The 22,955-nt window shown below is 37.4% G+C and overlaps 1 protein-coding gene across 1 annotated transcript in view; it reads left to right on the top strand.

Annotated features, from left to right (window-relative positions):
• The window catches only part of LOC105532081 (myb/SANT-like DNA-binding domain-containing protein 3), a 166,613-nt gene that overhangs the window by 91,319 nt on the left and 52,339 nt on the right, over positions 1 to 22,955 (top strand). Inside the window, exons 4-6 of the mRNA XM_011970172.1 lie at positions 6,808 to 6,937; positions 10,842 to 10,868; positions 14,271 to 14,367. Coding sequence (XP_011825562.1) covers positions 6,808 to 6,937; positions 10,842 to 10,868; positions 14,271 to 14,367 — 254 coding nt within the window. The remainder of the gene's footprint in view (positions 1 to 6,807; positions 6,938 to 10,841; positions 10,869 to 14,270; positions 14,368 to 22,955) is intronic.

Below are 22,955 nucleotides of genomic sequence, written 5' to 3'. Positions count from 1 at the left end.
AATGGACCATATTTTCCTGTTTCTTCACGTTAGAGTAACTTTGGATTTATCCTATACATTGTGAATCATATGTTTTAGAGTGTGTGGGTTTTGTTATGTTCTTTGAAGATTATCGTTATTTTTGAAACAGTTGGCTGAACTCAAACTGCAAATTCTGCCTTATTTGTGGTGGGCAGCAACACAAGTATCAATTCAGTTCTTTTAGCCTCGCAGGGGCTACTTGGAGTCTATCCCATGTGTGGTTTAGGGGTCAGCCAGAAGTGTGCTCTGTGTTTATATGTGGAACCTGGGACTCCCCTCAAACTCTCTCCTTTCCGAGATTTCCCTCTCACTTTTTAGTGTCTGTGGTTGTCCTCAACTCTGTTCTCTGGTTTGTTAAAAGAAAGATGGTGGGTTTTGTTGGAGATTTAGCCACCCTGTGTGGGGAAGACTGGGGCTGTTCGCCTCTTCAGCTGCTGTATTTCCTTAGGTTAAATTCCTTGAGGTGGAATTGTTGGGCCAATAGATGCTCATGTGCAGATTAACATTCTCACCAGTAGCCTCATATCAGATGTCCTATTTCCCCTCAACCTTTTGGTTGTGGATTTTGTTGGTCCTTTTAAATTTAATAAATCTGAAAGGCAAAAATAATTTTTATTTGCATTTGATTACTAGAGAAATTAAAAATGTGCCATATATTTGTTGACCTTTTTTTGTGAATTAATATTTCATATTCTTTGTCTAGTTTTTGGAGTATTTTCTTTTTCCCTCATCTTGATTTGTAAAGACATATCTGTGTATGCATATATATATACACACACACACACACTCTATATAATACAATATTGGAATATATATATTGCTTATTACCTGAGCATTTGATATTCGTTAACGCATAAACTCTCAAGAGAACCTGCTGCTTTGATTTATTTATTTATTTTTATTTATTTATTTTTTGAGATGGAGTCTCACTCTTGCCAGGCTGGAGTACAGTGGCATGATCTTGGCTCACTGCAACCTGTGCCTCCCGGGTTCAAGTGATTCTCCTGCCTCAGCCTCCCTAGTAGCTGGGACTACAGGTGCGTGCCACCACACCCAGCCAATTTTTGTGTTTTTAGTAGAGACAGGGTTTCACCATGTTGGCCAGGATGGTCTCGATTTCTTGACCTCGTGATCCGCCTGCCTCGGCCTCCCAAAGTGCTGGAATTATAGGTGTGAGCCACCATGCCTGACTGCTTTGATTTATTTTTAAAAAAGAGTAATGTATGCCCATAGTAAACAACTTGAACAATATAAGAAGATATATAACAAAAAAAGCTTCCACTCCAGAGTATCAACTTTTCAGAGGCAACATCTGTTACTTCTTGCATTTCCTTCTAGAAACATTTTATGTGTATATAAACTTGTTTAATTCCCCTTATAAGTATTAAATCATTTAATGGTATTTATCTTAGAGATTGTTCCTTTCCAGTAAGAATAGATTCCAAAAAACTCTATATTTTAAAGAAGTTATCCTAATTTCATTTTTTTGTTTTTCTTTTTAACAGTATGTATTCTTAATTGACAAAAATAATTGTGTATCTTAGTTTCATTTTCATTTTGTTTATATTTTAGACACAAAGAAATTTTAGATTTTGACATCATATTTATCTATCTTTTTTTTGTTTGTTTGTTTGAGATGGGGTCTCACTCTGTTGCCTAGGCTGGAGTGCAGTGGCACAATCAGAGCTCACTGTAGCCTTGACCTCCTGTGCTCAAGTGATCTTCCCACCCCAGCCTCCTGAGTAGCTGGGACAACAGGTGTCCATCACCACACCTGGCTGAGTTTTAAATTTTTTTTTGCCCAGACTGGTCTTGAACTCCTGGGCTCAAGCAATCTTCCCACTTCGGCCTCCCAAAATGCTGGGATTATGGGTGTGAGCTACTATGCCCAGCCCTGCTTTTCTTCAATTTTTGAGAAAAGTATTTCCCTGAAACTCTAAGATTATAAAGAAACAGCCTTTTTGACCTTTTAAAAAATATACTTGAACAGCTAGAAAATCCTTCCATGATCTGTCTGAATTCCTTACATTTTTACCTTGTGGCAAAGCAGGAAGGAAAATATATTAGGAGTTGACACCATTAGACATTTATCCAGTGCTTACTTTGTGCTGGGTATGAGACTAGATGCTGAGGATGTAAAGATGTTTAAAGATTGGTTCTTTGCCTTGTAGGAGCAAACTGCCTCAGGGCTTACAGTATAGTTTGATCTTGCTACCGAGTGAACCTTCCTTTGACCATTCTGCCTTCCTTTATAAGATTATAAATCTATTCAAGGTAGACTTAGGTTATTGCCAGCTTAAAAATAATGACCCGACATGCCCATTAAACCCTTCTCTGCTGGATGCTTTAGCAATATCTTTCAATTCATTTTAAAAACTTGCTTATGATTCAGCATGCTTTTAGTGCTAAATAGAAGCTTTCTGGGACATTATTTAAATACATTTTAACAGATGACAGGATTTTAAATAAAAATTCAAATTGTTTTTTTTTCAGTCTGCTAATAAGAGCTATTATCTTGCCACATATATAAACAAAGCCACTTTTGTTAATTTGGTATACAGAAAAATGATTAATACTGCATCTTTCCCTGAAAACTTTGTATAGAGTAGAGTCTATGACTTTTTTTCCTGTTTTCTTTCTTTGTCTTTGTTCTGGCGTTCTCTGAACTATGTATCTTTCTTCCTGTATTTATCAATGTCTGCTCTTGCTAGGTGCCATGCCCTCTTATTAGACCTTTTATTAGTCACAGTTCTCTGGAGAAACAAACACACACACTCACACGAACACACACACATGAATGTGAAAGAGAGCGAGCAATAAGGAATTAGGTTATTTGATTATGGAGGCTGAGAAGTCCTACAGTCTGTCATCTGTATACTAGCCCAGGAAAGCCAGTGGTATAAGTCCCTTTCTGAGACTGAAGGCCTGGGCACCAGGAGAAGATCAATGTCCCAGCTTAAACAGTCAAGCAGAAGGAGAGAAGAATTCTATTCAGTTCCTTAATGGATTGAATAGTGCCCACTCACACTGGGGAGGGCAGTCTGCTTTACTTGATCCACTGATGCAAATATTAATCTCATCTAGAAATTCTTTCACAGATACATCCAGAAATGATGTTTAGTCTGGGCACCCTGGGGCCCAGTCAAGTTAACACATAAAATTAACCATCACAACGTTGTTATTATTTTCTACCTGCTGTATTCAGCATAGTTCCTGGCACACAGTAGGTACACAATAAATGCTTGAATGGATGCAGTTCTGGAGTTGTACACTGTTCCATCTTTCTAAACTACTTAAAATAGCTGGCAACATCATCACATTCTTCTAGCTAAAGAAAAGGTATAAGGGAGAGTTCTTCCTCCCAGCAAGGGTGGCAATATAGAGGAAGCAGACTTTAGGTTAGAGTTAGAATCCAACATCAGTGCATAAGTCGGAATTTGCATGTTGTTAAAATTGTCTAAATCCCATAATTTGTCCATTGGCATAATTAGAGGCTTCCAGGAGAGACTCATGGAAACTGAGAATGACCAACAGCAGGTCTGCTTCTCCCATCTTACACTCACTCCTAGGTATGTGCTCGTGAGGATGTATAGTAGATGCTAGAATAAAAACCAATATTAGGGTAAAGTATAACAGATCAGACTGATTTGTAGTATTATGGAAAGTCTTGTCAAAATTCCTACATGAATAGCCAGAAGTTATGTGGTACTTGTCTTTGTTGTATGGAACTATCCTTTCCTTTGCAGTACTTCAGGCATCCTTGGAATTTGTCTGGTAAATGACAGTAAGGTCCCTCTGTCAATGTGACAATCAAGAATGCCTCCACAGGGACAGCCACCCCTAGGGGGCGATATTGGCACCTTTGTGAACACAACACTACCTTAGAAAGTAAGCATTTGTTGAGGAATGAAAGTGGGATTGGAAAGTTCATAGATTTAGCATTTGATATCTTGGAGCTCATAGTAGTTTCCTTGGCTAATTGAGTATTGTATGATTACAAAGTAACATATTGACTCATGTAGACATCATACTAGTTATTGTGTAAATTTTAGGGAAAGAGAAGAAAGGAATGTGATCCATGAAAAACTGGAGGAATGTTTATAATAGGGAGGCTTCCTAAAATAAAAAGTTAATTTTAATACAAGTTGATGTAAGATTCTGCTGATACTGGATGTATAGCAAAGTCTACTGGTTATAAAATATTTTACTAGAAGTTGTTTTTACCAGTGCGTATACATACACATATGGTAGCATGCCATATGTATGCTTCATAAAGTAAATCTGATCACTTTTTAAAAGTAGATAAATGATAAAATTAAGTCTTGCTCATTGAAGAAAAATAGACAAATATGGAAAATCTTAAATAGGGAACTAGGAAACCATGAAGATAGATAATATGAAAAATTTATTGACATTTTATTCCAGGATTTATTTTATGCATATTCTTTTTTTTCTAAATTGGCTATAAATATACTTTATTTTCTTGCTATATTTTATTTTATATTATCATATTATTTAAAACATTTACAGTTAGCTTTGTGGAATACATAATGCATTTAAAAATAGTACAGAATTCCCAGAAATTATATATGTGCTTTTTGCCTAACTTTGTTAGCTTTTTTTGTCACACAATATTTTTTTTAAAGGTAATTCTTTTTTACAATTATTATTTTTAAACTTCAACTTTTATTTTAATTTCAGGGGGTACATGTGTAGGTTTGTTAGATGGGTTTATTGCATGATCCTGTCACCCAGGTAGTGAGCACAGTACATAATAGGTAGTTTTCAGCGCTTGCCCTTCTGCCTCTCTCCCCATTCTAGTAGTGTCTATTGTTCCCATATTTATGTCCATGTGTATCCAATGTTTACCTAACACTAATGAGAACATGAGGTATTTGGTTTTCTGTTCCTCAGTTAGGATAGTGGGCTGCAGCTGTATCCATGTTGCTGCAGAGGACACGATTTCATTTTGTTTTTATGGTTGTGTAGTATTCCTTGGTATATATATACCACATGTTCTTTATCTAATTCACCATTGATGGGCACCTGGATGGATTCCATGTCTTTGCTATTGTGAATAGTGCTGCGAAGAACATATGGGTGCATGTGTCTTTTTGGTAGAATGATTGATTTTCCTTTGGGTATATACCCACTAATGAGATTGCTGGGTTGAATGGTAGTTCTGTTTTAAGTTCTTTGAGAAATCTTCAAACTGCTTTCCACAGTGGCTGAGCTAATTTACATTCCCATCTGTGTAGCATTCCCTTTTCTTTGCAGTCCCACCAGCATCTGTTATTTTGACTTTTTAATAATAGTCATTTTGACTTGTGAGATGATGTTTTCTTGTGGTTTTGATTTGCATTTCTCTGGTGATTAGTGATGTTCAGCATTTTTTCATGTCTATTGGTCACTTGTATGTCTTCTTTTGAGAAGTGTCTGTTCATGTCCTTTGCCCTATTTTTCATAGAATTATTTGCCTTTTGCTTGTTGGATTGTTTAAGTTCAAAAGGTAATTCTTAATGACTGTAATATTAATTTCTTGAACAGTTACACTTCAATTAAACATTGTCTTGTTAGACATTAAGATTTTTAGGTTATTGATATTATAAATTTCTGTTGGAAATGGCTGTAATAAATGTGTATAGGTTTCTGTCACATGGATTTCTAAATGTGTAATTCTGGATCAAAAACTGCATTCTTTTTTTAGGATTCTTGAAACATATTCTTTAATTATGTTACCCCAAAGTAGAACCAATTTAGATGACCAAAACTGGTATGGTGGTATGTCCACCTAATTGAATTTTTTAATAGCCAATTTTATAAGTTGGAAATAGCATCTCATCTTAGTGGACAACTCTGATTGCTAGTGAAGATCAATAATTTTTTATGCATTAACTGGCCATTTGTAATTTTTCTGTAAACATTTCATGTCTGTTTTTGGTCCCATTTTTATTAATTTGTATGTTCTATTTTTTAAGTAATAATAACTTGTATCATTTTGTTATAGCATTTTCCCCAGATTTTAAAACTTTAGTCATTTATGATATTTCTACCATGTAGATGTTTTAAAGTTTTCCTACATGCAGGTCCAGTGTCATTTCTCAGATGTGTATTGTGTTTTTTCTTCTTCGTCTTTCTTATTTCTACTCATCCTTCAAGGCTCAGTTCACATTCCACTTTCTCTGAGCATGCTTTTCTTGAATACTCCAGCTCACAATAATCGGTATTAGGCATTACATGCTTACTGATTTGGTACATGATCTAGCTTTGCAGTATTGGTTTTTTTCCTACTTGTATGACTCTCTTACAAGATTGTAAGGTTTCTGTGAACAGAGATCATCGTGTATTTCTTTGTGTCTTCTATACCATTTACCTTGGGACTTTGCCTACTAGATGTTTTGAATAATGAATTTTTTCTATTTTTATGATTAGGTTTGAATGAATAAATGAATTATGATAATAATAAAATGCTATTACATAACTAGCACTCTTTACATTGTCAATAATTTCTTCTTACCTCAGTGGTTTTTCGTAGCAAGCAAATGAAATAGAGATTTTCATTCTCATTTTTATGGATAGTTGGTAGTTATTTTCCTTATGAATGTGAAAAAAGGTATAAGAAGTAGCATAATTCTTTTCAAACCAAAAAAAAAAAAAAAAAAAAAAACAACCAGACTATTCAGTAGTGAAGTATGTCATAATGCTATGGTATTGCATTCATGAATGTGAAATAAGCTATTAATATTCATGCCTAGTTCTGAGAATTTATTTTTGTTTCTTTTGCAGTGCCATACAAATTACATTCCTGTCTGTGGATCAAATGGGGACACTTATCAAAATGAATGCTTTCTCAGAAGGGCTGCTTGTAAGCACCAGAAAGAGATAACAGTAGTAGCAAGAGGACCATGCTACTCTGGTATGTATGATATTCTTCTGAATAAATTTTGGAAAATACGGTGGAATCATTTCTAAAAGGGAGTTTTGAGTCAGAGGTGTATTTCCACAACTGCTGCATGGATTGGTGGTGGTTGTTGTGGGAGTGGGGGAATCTGTTTTGTCCTCATTTAACGTTGTTGCTTTTGCTTTTTTTAACCTCAGGTGGTCTTGTATGGACTTATGTTACTCCTTACTACATTGTTAAGGCTTAACACCCTTTTTGTAGGGACTTTCTTTTCATGTCCTTTGCCTTATGATTTGAACGTTAGACAGAGTGAGCTTTGAAGTGGGGAATGATAGGGGATCTGTCTTGATATGATTTTTTAAAAAGAGGTGAGGAATTTCTGTAGAAAGTCATTAGCAGTATCACAGATTGTTGCTTTCCAAGTTTTTTTCTCTGCCACCTCTTCATCCCATGCTGTTTGTATTTACTTCATCTTTTTTTTCCTTCCTGAATTAGTAGTGGTCAATTTGGTGAACTATTAATATTATTTTCTTACTTGTGTTTGTATTAATGTTTGGGGATAGAGATGCAGGTGAGGTAACTTGAATTATTATATTGAGGTTAGTGGTAAAGGTGAAGGCCATTCTTATGGGATTTCCACTTCCTTTCTTTCCCTATATATTACAGTGTTCAGAAATTGTCCCTTTTACTAAATGTGACAATTTTAGGGTCAATCAACTACAAAGTCAAAGGGGACAGTCTCCAAGGTTGTTCTCACTTCTGACACCAGCTGAGATCAAGAGGTTCCCCAGCTAACCACTAGGCTCAATAATTTGCTAGAAGGGCTGACAGACTCACTGACAGGTATTATATGCATGGTTATGAAGGGAGAGGATACGTGTTAAAATCAGCCAAAGAAAGAGATGCCTAGGACAGATTCTGGGAATGTTCCAAACATGGAGTTGCGGGTTTTTCTCTCCCAGTGGAGGCATGGACAGTGTTAACTCCTCCCAGTTACAGTGTGTGGCAGTGCACATGGAGTATTGCCAGCTGGGAAAGCTTGCCTGAGCGTCAGTGTTCATAGTTTTTTCTTTATGAGACTGGGTCTCACTCTGTCCCTCAGACTGGTGTGCAGCGGCACGATCATGACTCACTGCAGCCTTGACCTCCCAGGCTAAAGGGATCCTCCTACCTTCATCTCCTGAGTAGCTGGGACTACAGTCACATGCCAACATGCCAGGCTCTTTTTTTTTTGTTTTTTTTTTTGTAGGGACAGGGTTTTGCCATGTTGCCCAGGCTAGTCTTGAACTTGTGAGCTCAAGCAGTCTGCCTGCCTTGGCCTCCCAAAGTGCTGGGATTACAGGTGTGAGCCATTGTACCCTGCTATTCATAGTTTTTATTGGGGCTCATTGTGTAAGTATAATTGATGAGTTGGTTGTGTGGTTAGTTGAAGACTCTGGGTCCACTAATACTGTGTGACTCGTAGACTCCATGATTGGTCTACTCTTCATGATTGGTCTTTCTAGTGTGACCAACCCCCACCCTAAGACTTAAATGTGGCCCAACCCCCAACACTAAGTTCCAGTGTGGGCAGCACCCTCCCTTAACCAATATCCTCCTATCAGGTATGACGTAGGTTACCTTCCGGAAGCAGAGGGAAAAGCCCAGACCTCTCTTGTAGTAAGACCAAATTCTTTCTATACACACTAAAATAATCATGTGCTTGGAGAAATTATTATGTTTTGAGGCTAGTAGATTATGATTTGGTGTGGTTCTTATATACTTCTTTAAGTACATTGTGTTTCACAGAATGATCTAGAAATTAAAGAGGAATATGGAGGTTCTTTCCAATCCCAAATTATGCTTCATTTATGAGGAACATATGTATAAGACACCAAGTGCTTTGATAAACAGTCAATGTTAAACATTAGGCGGCAGAGTGGTAGATTGGAAAGAGCACTGCACCAGGGTTACAAGACCTCACCTTAACCTAACTCCAACCCTTATTTATTGTGTGACCTTGGACAAATCACTTAACCTCTCTGAGCCCCAATTCCTTAACTTGTTAAGTGGATATTATCTCCTGTGGTTGTTAAATAAGAATTGAATGAGCAAAGTTATAAGCTGCTATATTGATTTTATTTTCTGAGTGGGCAGTGTTTTGTTATTTGGTCTTTTGTGGATCCTATTCCTTGAAGTAGAAGTACTATTCTCTTTTCCTTACTTGAAAACTCATTTTCTTATGGTTAAGGTTGGTCTTAAGCCTTTTCTCCTCTGTGAAATCTTTCTTCTGTGACATCTCCTGGCAGAGTTTGTTTGTGTAAACAAACTTGGGTGTATCTCTATACGTATACCACATTGTATTTCATTCATCTGACATAAGTACCTCCAGCCAAATCAGTGCTTTCTCAGTGGGAAGGTACTGTCTTGCCTAGGGATGTATATCATAATCTCAGGGTGGGATGGAATCCTGTAGGTTGGGGAAACGCATACCATTTACAAAATATAACCTACGGGGAGACTTCTACCTTGTTATCATAATAGCCACAGTATTTGATTTATTTAAGGATTCTAAAAGACAAAGGAAGGTATGAGTTTTTATATTTATTAAAATTAGACATGGTTTGAATAAAAGTTGGGAGTAGTATTTCATATACTGGGAATATGTCTTATTTATCATTTTATTCCTCGCATTTACCATGGTGCCTGGCACATAATATGTACCCAATCATTGTATGTGGAATTGAAGTAATAAAGGGGTGTTTTCCTAAGAAGAGTTTGGTCATAAAAACAATTTTGAGTTTCCTTTCTCCTTCTCTTTTTTTCTGTTCCATCACTCTTTTACTTCCTCCTTATTTACTCAGAGAAAATGTCATTTTGTGGTTGATTAATCAAAATTGAACATAATTTAAGACTTTCCATAAAATCCCATGAAGATTTTACAACTGATACTGTATACAATATATATTTTTCTAATTCCTCCTGTTTCTGCAGTATCTGGGAATTTGATTATTGTCTGAAGGAGCTTGAAGGGAAGGGAACAGTATTGTTGAGTGTTGTTTTCTGCTCTAGAGGACAATTTGGAGAGCTAGCATGGGTTCTTTAGGATCCAGGGTATCCTCTCCCCTGGAAAGTGCTAGATAAAGTGTCAAATTCCTCACTTGCTCTCTCTGTTTTTTTACATGACTCTGTGCTCATGATTTTATATCATTACCCTGTTTTCAACATGTTCTGTGCTAATATGTTGGTTCCTTTAGGATTATAGAATAAATATTTTATATTAATTATACTTGAGACTGGCTTCTTTCTGGTAATTTTGATGAAGGCTCTTTTTAATTTCACTAGCGACAAGTCAGATAAGTTTCCTTCTGATTGGATTTCCTAGAGGAAGTTAATTTTATTAGTAATGTGAAAAACTCAAGCCTTTGGTTCTTTGCTTCCTAAACCTTGGGGCTTTTCTTACCTTTTGGCTTTTGGTCTTTATCCGCAGATTTCATTAAGAAGATTTTTTTTTTTTTGGAGTAAGACCCATAGCTCTTTTCCTGCCTTTCTAATAAAAGCAGCTTATTCATTATTTCTCTCAAGCTTTAACAAAACTAAAATTTTCTCCTATGTTTTAAATGAGTGGATTAAAATTAATTATTTATATTTAGCCATTTACTTTTCAGTATTTAGTGTCTTTACTCTGTGCAAAGCATCTGGATATGTCCTTAATGGGATACAAAGATATATGAAATATAGATGATTATGTATCTAAGCAATTTATATTTTGAGAGCAGCATAAAATAGGTATGTAAGAACAAATTGTAAGATATCAAAAATTTGAGAAAGGGACTGAGAATGGATATCACAGTTTTATTTTTGATAGAAAATTTTATTATTTGATAAGATGAAATTTCCAGGAAAAATGTTCATATTCATTCTTTGTTTTTCTTCTCAGATAATGGATCTGGATCTGGAGAAGGAGGTAAGTTTCAAGTACCTCTTAAAGGATATTTGCTTTCCTTCCTTCCTTCCTTCCTTTCTTTCTTTCTTTCTTTCTTTCTTTCTTTCTTTTCTTTCTTTCCTTCCTTTCTTTCTTTCTTTCTTTCTTTCTTTCTTTCTTTCTTTCTTTCTTTCTTTCTTTCTTTCTCTTTTAAAAAAACAACTTTGAGATGTAATTGACATACCATATAATTTGCCACTTGAAGTGTACAATTCAGTGACTTTTAGTAAATTCACGGTTATATATTCATTAGTATATTCAGAGTTATATATTCATCACCATAGTCACTCTTAAAACATTTTAATTACCTCAAAAAGAAACCATGCGCTCCTAACCCAACTCTCCCTCTCAGCTCTAGGCATTCTTGTTTCTCGCATTTTTCCCTGGAACTTTGTTGTCAGACTAAGGGGAAGATGTTGTAGTTTCTGTTAAATTGAGGTTGCATCAAAGTGATTTCTTCTTGGATCATCCCCACAAGTGATTTTAGCTTGGACTAGAGTATTTGTAACTCTTTCCCATCCCTTGCTTTCAAGTTTTTGCTCATAAGGAATTTTAATGGTACAGGGTTAAAAGCTCCAGAGGAAGTTGTACATAGAAGAAGGAAGACTTGCCCAACAACTCTCATGGAGTTTAGAGTTTAATTTAAACCTTTAACAATTTCCTATGTTTTTGATTTTATTTTACAAATATATGAAGTATTTCTGTTGTTTAAAAGATTAATATTTGGTAATAGCATATAATGGAGTTTAAATGATCAGAATTGAGATTGACTAATCTGTATCATAGTCTAATGAGGCTATAGTTCTTAATGAGTATGTACTGTATACAAAATAATGTTTGAGGTATTATGGGGTACACCGAAGAACACCCACTTCAGTACAATTCACACTTAATGCAAATGGAAACTGCAGTTATGATCCTTTCAAAACTGCCTGAAAGCTCACTCCATACTTCTACATTTCATAGAATCTTAAAATTTCAGTGTTGGAAGGGATTTTGAAGGTCTCCTGGAGAATAGGAGAACTGTCCTGTGGAGAAATTCAAGGATGACAGTCTCAGCTAAAAAAAAAAAAAAAAAAGTTAAAGCTGTCAAACAATAGAATTTGAAGTAGATGGACATGTTTAAGCCAAAGCTTTATAATCACATGTGAAGGATCAGGTAATAAATTCCAGATCTTAGAGCTGGAACAGATTTTAGGCGATCATATAGTCTAGCCCCTGTGGTCAGGTATTCAGTTAGGAAACTGTCATTGTCATTGTTCCTATATTAAAGAAGTGAGAGTTCATCTTAAGATATGCTTATATAATACAATATTGGCTGGGCGCTGTGGCTCATGCCGAAAATCCCAGAACTTTGGGAAGCTGAGATGGGAGGATCACTTGAGCCCAGGAGTTTGAAACCAGCCTGGGCAACATAGTGAGACCCTGTCTCTACAAAGAAAACAAAAAAAAGAGGCTGGGCGCAGTGGCTCATGCCTATAATCCCAGCACTTTGGGAGGCTGAGGCAGGTGGATCACCTGAGGTCAGGAGTTTGAGACCAGCCTGGCTACTAAAAATGCAAAAATTAGCCAGGCGTGGTGGTGGGCACCTGTAATCCCATCTACTCAGGAGGCTGAGGTAGGAGAATTGCTTGAACCCGGGAGATGGAGGTTGCAGTGAGGCAAGATTGCGCTACTGCACTTCAGCCTGGGCGACAGAGCGAGACTCCATCCTGGAAAAAAAAAAAAAAAAAAAAAAAAAAAAAATTTAAAAAAATTTTAAAAAGCCAGGTGTGATGGCGTTGTAGTCTCAGCTACTTGGGAAGCTAAAGCGGGAGGATTGCTTGAGCCCAGGAGGTTGAGGCTGCGGTGAGTGGTGATCATGCCACTGCACCCTGTCTCAAACAAAACAAAACAAAACAAAAAATGCTGGATATCTTGCCCTGAGGATGTAGGTTGACCTTTTTTTTTTTTTTTTTTTTTTTTTTTAGGGCGTATGAGTTAGAAGGGCTAAGTGGTTTCCTCCAGTTAATATACAGACCTTAGTGAGCTGATGGTAACTGTAGTATTTCTGAATATTATGATGTTTTGGGGCCTCAGGATTACTTAGGATGATAATCCCTGGTATCTGTTTGGGAGTATTCATGAGAGTTTAGGGGAATATTTCTACTTAAGGATAGGCAGACACCAAAAATTAGAAGTTTGGCAGCATTACCAAACAGGTATGGCAAATTTGTGTACCTTTTTAACACCCTCTTTATTATAAGACACCTCCTGAGGCCGGATGTGGTGGCTCATGCCTGTAATCCCAGCACTTTGGGAGGCTGAGGTGGGCAGATCACAAGGTTAGGAGTTCGAGACCAGCCTGGCCAACCCCATCTCTACTAAAAATACAAAAATTAGCCTGGCGTGGTGGTGTGCACCTGTAATCCCGGCTACTTGAGAGGCTGAGGCAGGAGAATCACTTGAACCCAGGAGGCGGAGGTTGTGGTGAGCTGAGATTGCGCCACTGCATCCCAGCCTAGGTGACAAAGCAAGACTCCATCTGAAAAAAAAAAAAAAAAAAAGACACTCCCTGAATAGTAATCTTTTTCAAACCAAATTCAAGAGAAATCCCTTGAATGAACTGAAATCCTTAAGTTGAATTCAGAACTGATCTCCCTGGCCAGTTTGAGATTAAGGATGTGATCCACTCTAGTTGAGACCCACAAAATGTAAGGCCCTTTCAGTGTGGGATGTGAGCTGAGTCTGGGGCTGGTGATATTTACGGTTTTTTTTTTTTTGCGTTGGGTCGTAGGAGACCTGCATACTTTTTTATCTGTGTATTTTTGGCTGTGCTAAGTGGCCAAGTAGAAAAAGAAAGGTCCTTTATAAAGAGACCCTTTTCCGTTTTAAAATTTGGAAGTAAGTATTTCTTTTAACTCTGAAGTTAGTTTTTATGTAGTTAGAAAGACAGGTATGAAACTGATGCGAGGAAAAGGTGAGAGTTACATTCTTTTGTGGTCAGGTGCTTATCTGCTGACCAACTTTGCACAGGCTGATTGCAACAGGAGGGTAATCACAGGACTAAATGTATTTCTCCTGTCTCTTTTCTTTCTCCCTTATTCAGTGTTATATGGTAATTAAAAAAGAAATAATTCATTATCAAACCTACTGTGTTGTTCTGCCTAGATAGTTTAAGGGATCATTTTGCCAGCACCAAAACTTCTTTTCCTCACAAAATATGTTGTACTCAGTACTGGCAACATTTTTGAACTTCAAGCATTGGTAGATTTTGGAGGTGACTATTTTCAAGAGCTCAGGTACATTTTCCTCAGAAACAGGATAATGACTACTGAAAACATGAAGCATACCTGGAAAGGATCCCAACTTTTGGTTGAAAATTTGATTTTTCTTTTTAAACAGAAGAGGAAGGGTCAGGGGCAGAAGTTCACAGAAAACACTCCAAGTGTGGACCCTGCAAATATAAAGCTGAATGTGATGAAGATGCAGAAAATGTTGGGTGAGTTGGTTGAGGGGAAGGGACAAAGTTATTTAGAGATTAATCATCAGTATGATTATATTGTGGAAAGGTATCATTTACCTGGTTCTGTATCTTGTGTGTGTTTTCAAATTTTTTTTTTGTTGTTGTTGTTTAATGCTAGTCTATTGACTTTTAAGTTGATACAATACTATGGCTATTTAAGTCAGTTTAAGCGTTGTATTTTAGAATGCGAATCCATTTGTAGTTTTTCTGGTTTTATCTATGCCTTTTTTCCTCCAGATAGTTTTATATATTTTATACCAAGTGCTTTTGTCACTCATGTTCAGCCTTCATTAAGGTGGGTTTTGTAGCTGACAGCACTGTCTGTCCAATTTCCCATTCACTCCCTGTAAGAAATGGTGTTCTTTTGTAGAACAGTAAGGCTGCAGACATTTATCAATAGTCATGTTTGATCTTTCCTTTCATCAGTATTCTATTTATTTCCAATCTAATGCTTCTTTAATTTTCCTGCAGTGCTGGCTTTTTGTATATTTGATTCTAAAAGCTTTAATGTTGACTTTAGGACCTGGGAGCATAAATGGATCTTCTTCACTTCCTCAGTTTCCACTTAGTATCTATTTTAAAACACTTATTTATTTCTATAAGATATTTGTGCTTTCTTCCTTACTTGTATATATTTTTGGTGTGTATTCTCCAGTTCCGTGTTTATTCAGCCCTTAACTACATATTTGAGCCTTTCACTGAACAGTAATAATATGATCTAATTAGCATTAAATGTCCAAAGTTAGTTTTGCAAATTAAGAACACTCAATTTTCACTATTATGTACAAAATCAGCTATTTGGATGGCATTTGGTAAAACTGTGTTAATTTATTTGGTGCGTATTTCAAAGTGGGTGAGAACTGGCAAAAGACAAGTAAGTTCAGTAAAAAATGAACTCAACAAAACCTGAATTTACTGCCTCTGCACGTTGGTCACATAGATTGACCCGTGTCCATTCATTTCATTAGGAGTGGTTTGATTTGGAAGAACATGTTTTCCGAAGCAGATACTGGCCTATAGAACAGTAGAGAAATAAATGTTGGGCAATATGGACTTACAGAGAGAACTGATAATAGATATTATGCTGTTTCTTCTTTTTATTTTGTACTAATGATATGGCATGATGAAACACCTTAATATATGTGTGTATGTCTGCATTCTTCCTTAGTACTCTTCTGTAATAGTGTTCAGAGACAAAATAGCTGTCAGTGATTGACTGGCTTGGTCTTTTGGTCTGTTTTTATTCCTTTCATGGTGCCTCTATTCATCACTATTTTATACATTTTTCTGTTATCATTTTTCATGCCTAATTTAAAAAGATGGAAGTTTTTTGCTTAGAATTGAAACACATTCTATCTACTCTCAGAAGTGGCTCCAGATGTGACATCTACATGATAGGCTGGGTGCAATGGCTCATGTCTATAATCCCAGTGCTTTGGGAGGCTTAGGTGGGAGGATTGCTTGAGGTCAGGAGTTCTAGACATCTACATGATAAAATACATATCGTTATGTAAGCACCTCCTCATAATGTAATATGTAGCCTATTCCCAATCAAAGCAATTCTGTCGTGTGTACTAAATTAATTTTTTGTGTGTCTATTTATCTGACAGCTTGCTACCACTATTGTTGTAGATATCAGCTCTAGGCATAAGGAAGTGGACATAGACCATGGAAGGGCTTACCAATAGTAAGGAGCATGCAGGCTCTTACCAGCAGGCTAAGGAGCACATAGACAGTGACAAGCAGCCAACATCAGGCAAGGAAATTGATGCGACAAGAGGGAAATACGAAGGAAGCAGTTGGTATCTTTATTTAGAAAAAAGTGATTAAGCTAAAGCGTTTGATCCTTTTATGGAAGGAGACAAAAGGACATGTTGTTAATATCTAATCTTTTAGTCTGTAAAGCACTTGTTACTGATTGCAGTTGTTTTAACAGTGTAAATGTGTATCAGTGGTTATTTAATTTTTTTTTTTAACTTTTAAATGGGCCATGGTACCAAGAAAGTTATATAGCGGTTATGTAACTCCCTCAAGGTACCTTCCATGTGTTTTTCATGGTTGCTAGCCAGGTGAATAGTAATGTATCTAAGGGTAATTTTTACCCATCCAGCTGGGCCGTTTAGGTCTGGAAAATGGAAAGCTGCAGAAATATAACATTAGCCATTAAGTCTTGATTTTTATATAAAAACCTGTTATTTATTAAGATGTTACATAATTTTCTTATTAAAAGATAAACTTTTAGTTATTAAGAACAAAAGCTCAGTTATAATTCAAGTAGTTCTGTTATGACTTAATTATTATTATCCTTTGGAATCAGAGTATTAAGGTAGGATCTGAATATTTATTTTCAGGCCAGGCATGGTGGCTCATGCCTGTAATCTCAGCACTTTGGGAGGCTGAGGAGGGCAGATCATGAGGACAAGAGATCAAGACCATTCTGGCCAACATGATGAAAACTCGTCTCTACTAAAAATACAAAAATTAGCTGGGCGTGGTGGCATGCACCTGTAGTCCCAGCTGCTCGGGAGGCTGAGGCAGGAGAATTGCTTGAACCTGGTAGGAAGAGTTTTCAGTGAGCCAAGATCGCGCCACTGCACTCCAGCCTGGCAACAGAGCGAGACTCCATCTCAAAAAAATAAAAAAATAAAAAAAAATAAAAAATTTATCTTCTAGTCTGATCCTCTCATTTTAAAGATGAAACCATTGAGGACTAAAGTCAGAGGGTTTGATGGGGGTATATTCTTCTAATTAACAGCACAGTGCTTTTCTTACCATCTACCTTTTTCTAATTTTCTTTTAAAGAAAAAATTCCTGGAAGGAATGTTATCTTTTTCCTCCTTTGAGGACTGCTGCCCAGTGACTTTTTTTTTTTTTTAAACAAAAACACTGCCCTTTTCATCAGCCTGGTCCCAGCTGTGATTTCTTTACTTCTGTATTGAGTCTTGGTCACTCTGAGTAGTAGCTGCTTTTAAATTCTGTTAGTTCTTAGCCGGCATCTAGAAATCAAATACCTATTTATTGAATTTCTTACGAGTGACTTTCAGTCTTTTTTGACTACACTTCATGTAAAAAATACATTTGCATTGTTATCCAGCACTCCTGTTTACATACACATTGCACTAATAAATATTAAGTCAAACAAAATTCTGTGGAATAGTACTTACCTTTATTAAATGCAATGTACTCTAATATTTTCTATCTTACTTTTTTATAAAATACTGGCAGTGAACCACTAAATTGACTTCATAATCCACTAGTGATTATGACCTGCAGTTTGAAAAGTATTGCTCTATAGTATAACTATAATAGATGTGTATTGCATGTATTTTTTTAGGTGTAAGTATTCATTTAAAATTTTATTGTAGGCCAGCTGTGGTGGCTCACACCTGTAATCTCAGAATCTTTAGAAGGCCAAGGCAGGAGGATTGCTTGAGCCTGGGATATCTAGGCTGTAGTGAGCCATGATTGTGCCACTGTGCTGCAGCCTGGGTGATAGAGCAAGCCCCTGTCTCCAAAAACAAATGAACAAACAACCCAGAAAGTCAAACATACTTTGTCTTTTCTCAATTTGAAATGTCTTTCCTGTCAGAAAAAATGTTATCCAACCTACCTGATTTGCAAAGAGCAGCTAAAATCTTTCTCTTGCTTTTAAAAAGTCTTTCTCTTGCTAATAGTTGTTAAAAAAAAATCTGGTATTTTGGTGAGGGGATAAGTGATGCCGTGTAAGTTAATTTTCTGCTATTAAGAGAAGTGCTTTTTTTTTTTTTTTTAATTTAGCCATTTAAATATAAATTGATTTAAATACATTACATACTACTTTGCCTTCTTAAACAGAATATACAGAACATGTTTAACATATTCTTACAGTTACAGATCATGTAGTACGTTACAGTTTTCAGAGCATTTTTTACATATATATATATATTTTTTTTTTTTTTTGAGACGGAGTCTCACTCTGTCACCCAGGCTGGAGTGCAGTGGCCGGATCTCAGCTCACTGCAAGCTCCGCCTCCCGGGTTTATGCCATTCTCCTGCCTCAGCCTCCCGAGTAGCTGGGACTACAGGCGCCCGCCACCTCGCCCGGCTAGTTTTTTTGTATTTTTTTTAGTAGAGATGGGGTTTCACCGTGTTAGCCAGGATGGTCTCGATCTCCTGACCTCGTGATCCGCCCGTCTCGGCCTCCCAAAGTGCTGGGATTACAGGCTTGAGCCACCGTGCCCGGCCCTTTTTACATATATTTTTAAGCTATTCTCAGCAGTTCTGTTTGGTAGTAGGGCAAGGAAGTATTATCCTGATTGTTCTAGGTGAAGGTGAGTTCAGAAAGGCTGAATGGAGAATCAGAACATAGGTCTTATGACAAGGAATCAATCTATTATGTTGTGCACACACATGTAGAGGCCAATGATGTGTGGTTGTTTCACTGCAGCACTTAAGGCTTCATTTAGCTTTGTGTTTTGGGTTCTATGTCTGTTTTTTAAAAACATGTTTTTTTCTGTCTTGTAAGGCTGTTAGCTGCTGCTTCTAGATGCTGTCAGTGTGCCTTGTCTATAAGTTTGACTGTAGATGCCCTCAACTTTTAATTTGCTTCTCTGCTTCCTCTGTTAGGAAACAAACACTTGCAGAAACTGTATCTAAAGTAGGAATAACTTCTAAATGTAAAATAAGAGTATATAGGTTCTTCTGAGTGAAGTGCATGAACTTTATTTATTGCATCTGTTTTATCTGTCTTATCTGCTCAATGGCTATTTTAATTCATTTATAATTTAAATTATTTTTGCTTCTAAGAGGCTTCCCCCTCACCCTTCCTTCCTGAAACTCACTGCATTTCTTTGATGGCATTGTGGGCTTTGCTTGGGTTTGTGACAGTTATGTTTGTTAATGCTTACCTTTCAAATTTATACCTAGAGATGTAGGTGGTTGAGGCTCCAAGAAATATGACTCCCCACATAAGTGGGTTTCAGTATTTCACTGTGACCACTGTGAAACAGTGCATAGATTTCCTACTTGGTCTTAAAACTTGAAAACAGCACTTCCTTTACAGCAACTTATATTTCTTAAACCACATATTCTTAGTACCTACCACACCCCCTCTCTTTCTAAACAGTATTTCTGATCTGTCCATGGCTGAAGTTACTGCTGTAAGATAGCCATCAGCTGTTTCTCTGGATACTTTAGTACCTTTTGTATACCCCACCTAAATCCCAACCAGGAATGGTGTGAGGAGTCTGTAGAATCATCAGCCCTAATGTCAATACAGGTGAGTTATAAAAATCCTCCAGTTATTTCTTTTGAACTTTGTCTGCAATGCACTTTATGGAAATAGCCCCTGCTCTTCTGCCTCTTTTATGTAAGTCTCCTTTTTGGAGATGCTGTTTCCATTTATCCCCCTGAGTGATATAAATATCTCAGAGTTGCTCAGAGAATCATACAGGTGTAGAGTGTGGCAGACAACATGGATAACCAGTTTAATCCACCTGCTGGAGATCTTAGTCATTTGTGGTACCATTTTCTGTTTTGACGCAGATTCCTGTTCAGTACTACAATCTGACGAGTCTCCCTCAGAAGGTGCAATGACATCTTTTCTCTTGTGTAAACAGAACAATGCTACACATTTGTGTCCTGCAGTATATCCTACTTTCTGGAAGCTTCATGTACTTTTTAAAACAAGAACTGAAGAAGTACCTTTTCCATTCTTCTGCTCTTATTTCCTCCTAGTCCTCTGACTAGGAGGTAGTAATTTTTGTCATTTAGCACTGCCTTATTCTGGATATTCTAAAACTATTTTTAGGTTTAATAAGTCCCTACTGTAGCCCCTTAGATTATAATGGAAAAATAATTTTATGTTGTTTTTAAAAACATAAACCTTTTTAAGCATTATTTTATCCAAAGTATAATCTGGATGTTAGTAATAACAGGCTCCTTTATCCAGAAATAACTTTTATTTTTTTTTTGAGACGGAGTCTCCCTCTGTCGCCCAGGCTAGAGTGCACTGGTGCGATCTCGGCTCACTGCAACTTCCGCTTCCCAGGTTCAAGCAGTTCTCTGCCTCAGCCTCCCAAATAGCTGGGATTACAAGTGCCCACCACCACGCCTGACTAATTTTTGTCTTTTTAGTAGAGATGGGGTTTCACCATCTTGGTCAGGCTGGTCTTGAACTCCTAATCTCATGATCCACCCACCTCAGCCTCCCAAAGTGCTGGGATTACAGGCCTGTGCCACTGCGCCTGGCCTTCCAGAAATATCTTTTTGAGACGTAGTCTTGCTCTGTCGCCCAGGCTGGAGTGCAGTGGCATGATCTCGACTCACTGCAAGCTCCGCCTCCGGGGTTCACGCCATTCTCATGCCTCAGCCTCGCGAGTAGCTGGGACCACAGGTGCCCGCCACCACACCCGGCTAATTTTTTGTATTTTTTTTTTTTAGTAGAGACGGGGTTTCACCATGTTAGCCAGGATGGTCTTGATCTCCTGACCTCGTGATCCGCTCGCCTCAGCCTCCCAAAGTGCTGGGATTACAGGCGTGGGCCACCGCACCCAGCCCAGAAATATCTTCTTAAAGTCCTTTGACAGTTGCCAGTAAGAGAGTTTTGCCTTTAAAATGCAAAACTCCGTCTCCCCACAATCTCTTGCAGTTTTCTGAATGCACTGTTATTATTGAACACTTTCTTACCCACTTTGCCCCTGTTATTCCCCCTGCCTGGAGTGCCATTCCTGTTTATCAGCTTGTTTTAACTCCTATTCCTCCTTCTAGCCTTAGATGCCGTGTGATGTGTGACATAGGTCAGATTCACCACCTCTTCTTACCTTGCGTTCTCCCACAGTTCCTATGAGTTGTGTGACCATATTCTGTGTTCCTCCTTGGTCTTGAAAAAGCAACCTCTGCATAGACTAAGTAGATTGTGAGTTTCCTGAGGGCAGGGACTTTGTCTTGCTGATTTCTGTCTTGGGTAAACTGCCCATAAGGTTGGGTATCTTAGGATGGGTCCTTTTATAGGCCTTGGTTGAATTAGTGGCAATCAACACTAGGCCTTTATTATTCACTTAGAGCTGCTTACAGGGTGGTTGTAAGGATTTAAGATGTGTGAAAAAGACTAGCATTGAATTTGTTGCAGGCTTTATTAGGTGTTTGTTAAATCTCAGTAACTTGACATGAATTAGTTTAAGCCAATGTTTTCCTAACTGGTAAATAAACTTGCTATATTGAGAAGAATGGTACTTTCTATATAGGGTTAAGAAGAAAGGAAGTGAAAGGGTGGATTTTTTCAGTAATAATAATGCCATTCAGATGTGCACAGTATTTGATAGATTTCAAAGGGCTTTTTACAAAATCTTATTTGATCCTGTCAGCAGTGTTTTGAGGTATTTTCCGTGTTGTAAAGACTTGGAGTTGTGATTTGCCAAAATTATAGTGCTAAATCATAGAAGCCATTGAATTTATGCATTCATTTATGTATGTATATGTGCATTCATGCCTTTGAAATTTAGTGCTGCCAATTCAAAAGCTTAAAAAGGCTCTAGAGTGAAAGGTCTCATTTCCACCCCTGTTCCCAGTCACTCAGTTGTCTTCACTAGAGACAGTCACTGTGATCTGTTTCTTGTTTAATCTCCTGGGGTATTTTATGTGTGTGCAAGCAAGCAAATATGTACATATATATATATATATATATTTTAAAAAACTAATGGCATCACACTATACCTTATTCTGTACCTTATTTAAAATCTTTATTGTAAAATGTACCCTGCTTACAGAAGTGTTTAAACATACATGTGCAATTTAAGGAATACTGATTAAAAACCACCTATGTACCTAACACCTAGGGTACAAAATAGAATACTGCTATTATTTCCAGTACCTTGTGTGAACCTAGCCATGGAAGGAAAGGGTAATAGTGCCCCCTTAGAGAGGAAGGCTTACAGAAGACACTTTGAACAGCCTCTGTGGCAGGGTCTGGTTTTCAGCTCCTCGGAGAGTTTACAAAGTTCCCTTTTGGGGAAGTCAGTGGACAAAGCCATGAGTATTGGAGTCACAGGGTCATGGAGAATGTGGGCTCACTATAGTTGAGGCATCTGATAGGATTCTAATGTATGGATCACTGGTAGAAATGTGATCAGAATGGACTGCTGTGCTCTGTGTTGTTTACTTTTATAATCTCCCCATAGCTCACCTTCAGGTGTCAAGAGTATGTCAATTAACTGAGTGGGCTGAGTTGTTCTTGCAGCAGGACATGGAGGGGAGAGTAGGAATTTCATTATCTTTATTAACTTTTTTATTATACTTTAAGTTCTGGGGCACATGTGCACAATGTACAGATTTGTTACATAGTGCATGTGCCATGATAGTTTGCTGCACCCATTGACTCGTCATTTACATTGGGTATTTCTCCTAATGCTATCTCTCCCCCAGCCCTCCACTCCTGACAGGCCCCAGTGTGTGATGAGGAACTTCATTATCTTATGGTCAAGACAAGCCAACTACACATAAGAATCTGGGCCAGGCTTACCTGAGCAGTCTGTCTTCTGACTGAAAGTTGGGTATGGTAGCACTAGGCATCTTGGTAATGATGGCCA

This window comes from Mandrillus leucophaeus, unplaced genomic scaffold, assembly GCF_000951045.1.
Source record: "Mandrillus leucophaeus isolate KB7577 unplaced genomic scaffold, Mleu.le_1.0 Scaffold1200, whole genome shotgun sequence".
Taxonomy (NCBI): Eukaryota; Metazoa; Chordata; class Mammalia; order Primates; family Cercopithecidae; genus Mandrillus; species Mandrillus leucophaeus.
This window is presented reverse-complemented; position numbering and strand designations above follow the sequence as displayed.